Source organism: Agrilus planipennis, unplaced genomic scaffold (assembly GCF_000699045.2).
Source record: "Agrilus planipennis isolate EAB-ADULT unplaced genomic scaffold, Apla_2.0 scaffold22, whole genome shotgun sequence".
Taxonomy (NCBI): Eukaryota; Metazoa; Arthropoda; class Insecta; order Coleoptera; family Buprestidae; genus Agrilus; species Agrilus planipennis.
This window is the reverse complement of record NW_020438874.1, coordinates 564,589-576,090: the sequence shown is the minus strand read 5'-3', so window position 1 is coordinate 576,090 and position 11,502 is coordinate 564,589. Positions and strand designations below refer to the sequence as shown.

The window sequence follows — 11,502 nt, the reverse complement described above, 5'->3', positions numbered from 1 at the left end:
ATTTATGCATAGGTACAAATATTAAATTAAGAGGATGGTATAAAATCGACAAGAACTTTCACTCTAAGCTATTTTTTTAGTTTATTCAATAATTTCTCTTTTTTTCAGGTGAGTGAACCACTACTGCTCCAAATGCACAATACTTAGACAGATTGGTAAGTGAAAAAAATAAATCTTTACATAAAAACAAAAAATAATTATATCTAAATATTAATACAGCGGTTTTTTATTGGCAGTCAGTTTCAATATAGGTTGAAGTTACCTAATTAATTTAACTGATTTGATTTAAAAAAAATTGTGCGACCAGTTTTAGCATAGTTGACGAAAAAGGAAACTAAAAGTTGTATTAGATTAACTGTTAGAACTATTCATCATACTGTAATAAGCAGTTATATCCTTTTCTTTATAGTTTCAATTTTTTTTTCAATTTCAATTAAATTCATATTAAATATATTCAAAATTAATTTTTATTTTCTGATAATCACGTACAATTTGATGTGCCCAAAGTGACAAAACAGTTTTACACGTGCTCCAACCAATTTTGGCATCATTGTGTCTATGCATGAAGCGGTGAATTATAATTCATTATCGAACTAAATACGTTATTGTAATTAAATTGAGTTTGTAGGTATGTGGAGCAGACTTTTTATTACACAAATGTGTACGTATTACACTTAAATCGTTGCTTTCTGCAGCCATATCCACGCACTACATTTCGTTTTATTCACCTTGAGGGAAGTTTCATATGGTTAATATACAGTAACATAATAATAACTACTTCTTTTCGATAATGAATTATGCATGACAATAATAATCATAAACCTACAATCCTACAATTAACTAAACATTATATTATATACAATATGTATACGTAGCAGACTAACAACAAGTGAAATTGCAATTATTTTAAGTCGTAAATTCGATACGTCTAGATCGAAGATAAATAAGGTTAATCCAGTTTAAGTTGAGAATTGAAAAATAGTAATTACTTTTTTGGTACGTGTTAACATTAGGAATGTAAAAACAGAGGGATTTCATACGTAATATTTGCAAAACAATTCACGTAATAATGTTTAAAATAAATCAATAAGTTTGAAAAATACTGTTAGTATAGTAAGATTTATTTTTATTGCAAAAAAAAAACACCTTTAAAGTCACTATAATTTTTGTTGCACTCTTATGCCAAAAAGTACTAAAGCGGAAGGAGAATGCTCCATCCAGGAACGTGATGGTAATTTTGTTTCCGATGGTAAGAAATCTTACTATACTAGCAATATTTTTCAAATTTATTGATTTATTTTAAGCAATTTTTGCAGTAGGTGTGACAGTTACGTACTTGGAGGAAGATAGCAGAATTTTAGAATATATCCGATGTAATTACGCATGTTGGTAGTAGCAATTTTGTTTAGGTTTCACACTGGTTTTCATATAACGAGTGTTAAAATGTTAATTAAAACACTAAATTCTCATGTGAATCGTTTGGCGAGTTTGTGATGCGGATGCGTTAGCTTGACGATACGGATTTACGAAAGTAGAGAAAATTGTTGATTTATACTAATTCGAAAACGTTATCTTTTAAATATTGATAAACAAACATAGATGTTTTTTAAAGTATGATTAAGAGCTCACAATTTGTCTTTGCGAAGATGGAGAAAGAAGTTAATTCAATTAAACACAGACACAAAGGAATTGCGTCCATAAAATTAAATAATTAATTGCAATAAAAATAATATCCCAATATTTTGTAGTTGATTTTTTAATAGATTTTTGATCTGATTAATAGTACTTTAAAATAAAAAAGTACCTATAATATTTTCACATTTCCTAGTAATAAACCTGGAACTCCCCAACACGTATACGCGCCTTTTTCTTATCAGGTTTTCATCAAATTAATTTTCTGTTCTGATAACCGTGATAATTATTGGTCTTTGAATAAATATAAAATTGGTATGATGTACGTAACTCAGGCGTTATTTGTGAAAATTTTCTAGCTCCGCTTTGAATAATAAACTGTGTTTGCTAACTAAATTTGTAGTGACCATGACCTTACTGCACGATCATTTTTTAGTGTTCTTTTTAAACACAAACATGTATTCATATTCAATTTTAATGGAAAAAGAATTGAAACTAAGAACCTGTACATTGTACACCTTAGACGCGTTTGAACATTTATTACCTTGAAATTTATAATTACTCAACTTATACAAAAAATTGCATTGTAATTGCACTGTTTATAACTGAATAATATCTAAACATCTATATATTTTTAAAAGAAATAAATTGAATTAGTTTGTGCACTCAATTTGAAATAATTCTCCATAAAATAAAATCAATTATTGGTGTGTTTAACCAGAATTCTTTGAATTAGTTTTTAAGAACAAAAGTTTATATTGAAAGTGAAAGCTTGTTAAATGTAAAGTANTTTTTTTAAGTAAAAATGCTATATCAGTTACGAAAATGAATGAGTCAATGCGAATGAAAAAATTATTTCTACGAAAGTTAATTTTGGATTGTTAATAAGAAAACGATGATGACTAATTTAATATTATTAATTTACTGCAATAGTTATCAATAACAAAACGTTTAGTAAATGCAGTTTTTCTTCTTTTTTTTGTAAAAAATTTGAAATTGTGAATTGCTAACATTACTAAGTAGTACTAAAAACCTGAGGCTGAGTTGACAAAAGTTGCTTGTAAATATGGGATAATTTAATTATTAAGCAATAATTTCTCTTGACAGACAAACCGGTGAAAATGTTTCTATTTATAGAAAGCGGATCCTGCAACATCTCAGTTTTATAAACTTGTACAATATACAAGCGTGTGTGGAGTAGTACAATATTCTATAATGTATGTTTGCTAATAATTAAGTTGATAAATACCTATTTAGATGTTTCGCAAAGAAAGTAAAACTAGGAAGCGCTATTGTCTTTATTTTATAAATATTTCTCGGAACACTAATCCCAATATTTACAGAAGCGAAATTAAATATTAATAAGTTAACGAGCCTGCCTGAATGCAATAAATTTTTTTGAAAAACTTTTAAAAATATTAATTCGTAAAAGAAAATAATATAAAGGCAGTATGGCTTAATTAAATTGGTTTTAATTTTTATTTTGTTAGTCCCTAGGTAATGTGATAATTACAGCGATAATTAAATATTAAATATTTAAGGGTGCGCATGTTTCAAACTTTTCTGTTTTACCCTAAAAGAGTAATAAAAAAAAAAACGGGTTGATAGAATGCAATGGCATCTACAACTGCACAGTTATTTTACCTGCATTTGTTAAGTAGTGCAACAGGATCTCATTCGTTTCTTTAGAATAGTAGAACAGGTAAAAATTACCTGCAATCGAAGGGCGCTAAATAATCCAAATCATATTTTTGATTGCGTGGCAAAGTTCACTACAGAAACACAAACTTATGTCATTGAGAAACTTTAAACAACCGGTCACCTGTTCGCACGCACAACAATCAGTAAGTGGCAAAGTAAAGTTTCATTTACCTTAATTACTTTACCTGCGATTGGCCTGCCTCATGCGGACAGGTAAATAAATTAGTGAGATTGAAATTCTGCCATTAGATGGCACAAAGTGTCCGCGCGAAAAGTTTTGCTTTATAAATTTATTGTTAAGCGGCATGAAAATCAGAAATTTTGGAAGTGTAAGGTTCGCTTTTATTTAATTTATGTTCTTTGTACGTTCTAATGTTCTTTTGCACCCGTTCCTGCAGGGTTCTGTTTGTAGAAAGTGCTTTCCAAGTAAGGAACTTCTATTTAATGTGTCTATCGACTAAAAGATGTCTCTGAGAGTAAGTTTTTTGAATTTAACCTTTGTACTTTGATGGTTTCAATTGCTTTACGCAGTGTGACGTTACTGAACATTACCTTACGTAATTTTGCATTATATTGCTGTGGAAATTCTTATCATTCCGTCTCTTTTCAATGACGTTGTTAATCAGTCATAATTAGATTTTCCTACCAATTTTTTTTCCACTCTTCGAATTGCTGTCGGAGTGTCAAGTGTGCTGATGTTTGGATACTTTTGTCTTTGCTACTGATTTCTACGGATCGTTAAGTATCATTATGAGAATTTGGACAAGTGAACATGTTTTTAAGTAAGTAACGAATACGATTTTGTATCAATTTTTTTTAAAATGTTCGTTTTCCCTTTTTTCTAGTCACCCGTGGGAAACAGTAGCCACGGCAGCTTGGAGGAAATATCCAAATCCACACAATACAGCAGTTATTGGTACTGATGTTGTAGAAAGGAGGGTTGTAGACGGCGTATTACACACGCATAGGTTAGTTAGTTCCAAATGGACGCTTCCTAGGTGGGCCTCCAAAGTAAGTATTTATTATGCATTGTTAAAGTGTTTAAAATTATAACTGATAAGATTTTTAGTTGATCCTATTTTTTACTTGCACTTACACGTTACAAGTGCAAGTACATACACCTTTATTCTACAGTGCTATTGACATTCCACAAATGTTTCAAAATCTCTTAGTTATTTCAGGTTGAATACATTAGTTATCTAATAACCTGATGCTTTCAATACTTATTTTTAAGTACTTTTACTATATTTGACTGGAACTTTTAACCTTTGTAATTCAGGGTCATTTGCACTGTAGTATCAGTATCTTGGCAGTGATACATAACCTTACCTATTAATTTAGAAAGTCAACTTAAATCTTTAAAATATTATTGATAATCTTATTGATCATATGGTTACATAATTATATTGAGATTTTTAGATTAATGTTACTACAATTTCACTTAGCTACTGTTAATTATAAGCTAATTTTTTTAAGTAAGTGTTATTGTAGAAAGATGTTTTAAAAATTGATTTTTCTTCCAGTTAATAGGCTCCCCATCTGTGTGTTATGCTAGTGAAAAATCAGAAGTGAATCCATCAACAAAGCAGATGGTTTTAAAAACAAACAACTTAACATTTTGCCGATTCATCGCAGTGGATGAAACATTATTGTACACCCCTCACCCTACAGACCCCAACAAAACACTTCTCAAACAAGAGGCTGTGGTTACTGTACAGGGTGTTCCACTGAATAGTTATATGGAAGATGCATTAACAAATAAAATATCAGTTAATGCAGGTAAAGGAAGACAGGCAATGGAATGGGTTATTAGTAAGCTAAACAGTGAGGTGCAAGAGCTGAAGAATTCTGCTGTAAAAAGTACTGATGAAATTCTCAATCAGACTATGAAATCATTTGATGATATATCATCAAAAGCCAAGAAGAGTTTTGATGATATACAGAACTTACGGTCTAGTCAGTCAATTCCAGATTTTTAGTTTNTAAATCGTTAAAGACGGACGTTTCTCGACCTAAAGGATAGTCTACACTCAGTTTTTATATAAATAATGAATAATAAATGAAATAATGTACTCCTCGCATATGCAATCAACACGTTTTCTGTATGTCAAGGTTGTATGAAATATCATATTCATTGTGTGTTGTACATCTTATTTTGTATGGGTTTTTAATAAATTTAAAGTACCTACTTAAATAATTAAAAATCAGAGTTGGAATAGTGGTAATCTTATTTTTAAAGGATGAGTTCTTATATATTATTTGGTGTCAAAAGCTCCTAGCAAATTGTCCACACGCCGAAAATAACTCCTCTGATATGGAGCTTTCGGTAAGTATCTCTAACTTACCCTTGACTGAAGAACTCTGTTCCCGTTGCATCTGTTCTTAAGGATTTATTATTAAAATTTGATGTACTATTTGTACATACAGTGGGGAAGAATTTACCACGGCTTGAATAACGGTCCCAGGTACCCATTTAAAGCGAATCTAACAATTGCTGTCTAATCGATTGCCTTTTTATTGTTGTCAGACATTGCTGACGGATTTGGTGGTTCAGATAAAGTTGACACCAGTCAATTAATATTTTTTATTATTGTCATTCACCTGGCTATTTAAATAAAGATTTTACTTCCTGGAAAAGGGTACTTGTCGTAATGGTAATCTTCTACGAAGGAATGTTGTTGGCGTAGTGAAAATTCGGAATTGATGTCTAGTAGCAAATTCTACTAAAAGCTGCATTTTACTTTCATTTCCTTTTATACTGAGGGATAAATTTCCTAACTTAATTCTTCTCACATAATATTTTTACCGCGCTGAAGTAATTCATAAGTCATGGATCTTAGTAAGTTATAGAGCTTCGGATTTGCCACATGTGCATTTGAAAATAAATATAGAGAAAGGGCAAGATATTAGCCCATCATCACAATTTTTTTTCAGTGTATTTAAATTACTACAATTTACTTTAAATGAGAAAAAAAAATTAAAAAATGCTTAAAATGTTCGCACTTTTTATTCTCGTTCAGATTAGTGATTTGATTAAACAGTTTTTACTTACCCTAGTGACTATAACCATGATGTCAACTCTTCACGTCATACGCCTGAAAAAAGAAAACAAATTAATTAAATTACGCTTACGTTAAAACGTTTTTGTTTAAACAGTTTATCTATGTTTTATAATTTCGTGCGGTTATAAAACTGGCAATCCTCCTACAAACAATCACTTGAATGAATCTAGTTAAAGCCGAGGAAAAATGTCTACACTGGTGAATAAAAATAAATTACCTAATAGATATTTTTTTTCAAAAATTCTTTTGTAAAAGATCATACACTTACTAATCATTTTATGCTATAATACTAATAATGACTACAGAAATAGAAAGCAATTTAAATTCAAGTGAAAAATAACGATGTTCATAGCGTCATCATCATCATAAACTCTTCAACCCGAAGACTGGTTGTATGCGCTTCTCAACTTTTCGAAATCCAGAGTAAATTACATTTCTATCTATTTACGAACAGCAATTTAAACTGGGTCCATAATTGCTCCACTGAACTTTTGTTTCTGTACCTAATATGTCTCTAACTAATCTAAATATCTCTTCATGCCTAATAGCTTCAGGAAACTGGCGAATGTTGATTCTTTTGCTTTGATTTTTCAAAATTTCGTACCATTTTTCATTGGTAGAAGTTTCAGATAAAGAAGTTTCAGATAAAGATGATTCAGTCCAAATAGACTTTTACTATTTCGTTCCTTTTGGTTATCGTCGTTATTATAGGGACATTAATTGGAAAACTGGTTGGACATGAAACTCCACTTTTTTCTACCATGAGCTAATCTTCGTAGTTCTTTAGAACTAAAACATCCCAACTATTTGCGAATTCTGATCTGATTCAGGTCAACCTCGGACCGACTTGGTGATAGGTAAACTTTTTCAAAAGCGGACTCACTTCAAGGATTTAACTTAGTTGTAAGGCATTTTCAGTTGATGTATGAACATTCGTGGATATCGGATATCGACAAGACTTCTGTAAGTTCCATTTGAAGATTTTGGGTAATTTGGTCATCGGACCCGGACGTGTATTTATGTATAAACTTTTACCAATGCCACTACAAAAGGATGGTCGTTTTCTCATCTCTATCCTGTCATGAGCTAATCTTTGTAGTTCTTGAGAATTAGAACATTCGATAACCCCAACTGTCTGCGAATTCTGATCTGATTCAGGTCAATCTCGGACTGACCTGGTGATAAGTAAAACTTTTCATAATTAGACCAGCGGAATCAGTTCAAAGATTTAACTCAGCTGTAAGGCATTTGCAGTTGAGGTACGTATATTCGACGATATCGGATATTGACAAGACTCTTGGAAGTTCCCTTTGAAGATTTTGGGTAACTTGGTCATCGGACCCGGACGTGTATTTATTTATAAACTTTTACCAATGGCACTGCAAGACGATGGTTGTTTTCTCATCTCTCTCTTTCTTTTTGATAGTACCGTGGCGACCTATATTTTAGCATTAACCATCAAAAGAATTACCAGCGTATGTACAAAGTTAATAATAATTTGCAGCATGGCACACCGTGTGCGTGATGGCGTGTCTTCCGCAGCTCACTTGCGCCTTCTTCATTTCAGTGTCAAGGCTGGGCGGGTTCAACGACCAAAAGCGATTCAGCGATTCTTGTACACTTAACTGTCTTCTTGTTTCGACACCATCATCGTGGTCGTACCGTACACATTATTATTGTGTGTATCATGCCACGTTTCACGTAGAGTATCATATCTTATTATTAAGGTCCTCGGGACGTTCGTCTCGAATTTTGATGTTTTCGCATGCTAGCGCAAATGTACAATACTGACGATGACGGTAATAAAAATTCGGTTCTCTAACCAGAAGGTAAACACTAAAAACTGGACGGATAGATTTGTCAAACATACAAGATCGTAGGTAAATACTAAATTCGTTAGAGAGCGAGAATTAATGATTTACCGAAAGAAATTTCAAAACGGTGTTCTGTTTTCTCAAAGAAATTTAGAAAGCTTCGGTAGAATTATGGAATGATGAATCTCAAAGATCTGATGAAGTGGGGTCACATTTGGGCAAATCTTGGATCATTTAGAGCTTGGAGTATTTCTTTTCAGGAAAGGGCACAAACAATAAGATGGAGGCGAAGCACATTTTTGTGATTTTCTTCTTTGGGATTTTTTATCAGCTACAGTACAAAGCAATCTTGCTTATTTTCAACAATATCTACTTTTTTAACTTTGGAATTACAATATTTATTTGTAAGTTCAATAAAAGATAAACATTCTAAACGATTTTAAACGCTTTTGGTAAAGAGTATTTTTTTGGTGTGGTAGTAAGTATTAGGATAAAATAGGTGAATTCTTTAAATGTTGGAAGAAGTTTTCGGAAGCAGTGCTTCAGGTCATGGAATGGAGTCGAACATTTAACGGTAGACCGCTTGATTTTATTGAACATTCCTCCAGAACTTGGTCATTTTTATGAGTGTGATTTTAAAGAATATAAAAGATAAAGCATATGTCATACTTATAGAATATTTTAACGAAGAAATTAATTATAAAATGGTTTGAAATAGAGTGCTGGTGGACAGGTATTGTATCTATACATTTTATTATAAACACATCACAGGTTCGTCGAACTTCCCAATACCAATATAATGATCACCGATCACCGTCATGCTTTAAAGCCCGCATAACAATGTACGATATGTGCATTGGTATTGGCACGCAAAGAAGTACACATAATGGTACGCTCGTTTATTAGAGAGATAATTGTAAATAGTTTGCCTACTGATGCTCATAATAGAAAATTTCCTCTTGAAGGGTAGGGCTGGGGAGGTGATTTAGAATTAATCTTTTTATTGAAAGCTTCAGTAAATGTGTTTCAGTATTGTGTTAAATGAAAAAACACTCTAAATATCATAAAATCTGAAATCAGAAGGTGATTATATCAAAATCCCAGCCTCCATCCTTGATTTGTTGGACTGAAATTGGAAGGAAACTTCTAAAGTTGTAAAATTCTGTTTTTATAAAGAATTTTTTCAAAATTTAACTCCTAAATAGTGAAACGTTTTTTTTTTTGGCACTGCAAGTCTCATCAATAACCAATAAATAAACAAAACTATTTGCGAACAGTAATCTAATCTAGGTCTACCTCTATCCCTCCTAACTTCCATTTCTGTCTCTAATATCCTTCTGACTAGACCTTCATGTCTGAGAAGGTGTTCTACCATCATATCTCGTCTATTTCTTATTGACTTCCATAGAGTCCTCTGTTCTCCTATTCTTTCTAATATCCCTTCATTTCTAACCTTCTCTATCTACGGTATCCCCAACATTCGCCTGTAACACCATATTTTTTTCTTTTCCGCAGTGCCCATCTTCCATGTTTCGCACCCGTACAGCTCCGCGTTCCAAACATACACCTTTAACAACCTTTTTCGAATTTTTAAATTAACCGTTCGCGAGCATAGAAGTGACTTGTTTTTATTGAAGGCGATTCGACCCTGCGCTATCCTCTACTTTATATCCTTACTATTCCTTCCATCCTGACTTCCTAGGTACCTAAAATCAGCCACTTCTTCTAATCATACCCCTCCTACCTTTACATTCGCTCTTTCCCTACTTTTTCTTCCCTTGCAAATCAATATTTTTGTTTTACTTTTATTTATTTTCATACAATTTGAGTTCATAATTTTTCGCTGATAAACAAAAGAAATGCAAGCTTTTGATGTATGTAGGTGGTATAAGTATTACTTACTTTCCAATTGCACTTGCTATTGGATATTAGCACAATTGTTTCATTAAACTTTCCCTTAAGAAATCATAAGCCTTATTAGTAAAAAGCGTAATACTTATTGCTGTCACATACATACGAGCGAATTCATATGTCGTACTAATCAATATCATTTTAACATACATATAATTACATAGATACGGTAAAAATAGAACGTTGGAAAGTTATGAACGAAAGTACGACCGACTCTTATTGGCGTGCATAGTTGTTGATAGTTTGTCAGTTTATTTACAAAATTTAGAATATCTGAGCAACAACATAATGTCACATTTTGTCAGAATAACATTTTGTTTGATGCAACTATTTTATGTACCTACCTATCGTATTTTATGACTCAAAACGTGCGTTAAAATAATTACATTCTTACGAAAGCTTCAGTTTATGGTCTTACATCGATCAATAACTTTTAAAAGTGTGTTTATTAGGTACAGAAGTAGGACTTTTTTTAAAATAAAAGACCTGTGGTATATTCAAGTGTTATATCCTTTTACTATCAGAAGCGGTTCGGAGGTATCATGCGAAAGGATAGAGAAAATTAATAAAAAAAAAATGAACACGCAAGAAATAAGGAAATCAAAAGAGACTGATCCCTTAACTGTGAATGGACCTTGATTGGTTATCATTGGGGAACGTTCTAGAAAATTCTAAAACATTCTCGAACCCTATAGATGTAGGGCATTCAGGAAAATCTCTGACACTCTGTAACGTATTGACTAGACGTAGGGATTCAACACCTTTACTGACTTTCTATATAGAATCTTTTGAGGAGATAGTCTTTTAACTTCCAACTCGTGTAGCTAAAGACTTAAAGCCTCTTTACAGATGGGGATGGAAAGCTACCATACTATTTAACCCTCATGAGGCTGAAGGTTTCGGTTGAGGAACATTAGCGACACGTATCGTCAAACTTCATTTACTTTCATTATAATGTATATATTGATATTGATTTATGCATAGGTACAAATATTAAATTAAGAGGATGGTATAAAATCGACAAGAACTTTCACTCTAAGCTATTTTTTTAGTTTATTCAATAATTTCTCTTTTTTTCAGGTGAGTGAACCACTACTGCTCCAAATGCACAATACTTAGACAGATTGGTAAGTGAAAAAAATAAATCTTTACATAAAAACAAAAAATAATTATATCTAAATATTAATACAGCGGTTTTTTATTGGCAGTCAGTTTCAATATAGGTTGAAGTTACCTAATTAATTTAACTGATTTGATTTAAAAAAAATTGTGCGACCAGTTTTAGCATAGTTGACGAAAAAGGAAACTAAAAGTTGTATTAGATTAACTGTTAGAACTATTCATCATACTGTAATAAGCAGTTATATCCTTTTCTTTATAGT

At 31.8% G+C, this 11,502-nt stretch overlaps 3 protein-coding genes across 4 annotated transcripts in view; 2 read left to right on the top strand and 1 right to left on the bottom strand.

Annotated features, from left to right (window-relative positions):
- The window catches only part of LOC108732940 (suppressor of hairless protein), a 40,252-nt gene extending 37,978 nt beyond the window's left edge, over positions 1 to 2,274 (top strand). Inside the window, exon 3 of the mRNA XM_025980492.1 lies at positions 109 to 2,274. The gene's annotated coding sequence lies outside the window, so the exon portion shown is untranslated. The remainder of the gene's footprint in view (positions 1 to 108) is intronic.
- The window catches only part of LOC108732938 (myosin-VIIa), a 25,129-nt gene extending 21,695 nt beyond the window's left edge, over positions 1 to 3,434 (bottom strand). The window contains exon 1 of one of the 2 annotated variants that reach the window (XM_025980438.1): positions 3,346 to 3,434. The gene's annotated coding sequence lies outside the window, so the exon portion shown is untranslated. Of the gene's footprint in view, positions 1 to 3,276 lie in introns of both variants that reach the window. The other variant, XM_025980431.1, reaches the window with a different exon arrangement.
- A 558-nt stretch (positions 3,435 to 3,992) lies between these two features.
- LOC108732943 (protein slowmo) overlaps positions 3,993 to 11,502 on the top strand; it is a gene marked incomplete in the record, with an annotated part of 12,847 nt that continues 5,337 nt past the window's right edge. The window contains 3 exon segments of the mRNA XM_025980509.1: positions 3,993 to 4,115; positions 4,179 to 4,344; positions 4,857 to 5,315. Of these exon segments, the coding sequence (XP_025836294.1) occupies positions 4,084 to 4,115; positions 4,179 to 4,344; positions 4,857 to 5,312 (654 nt within the window).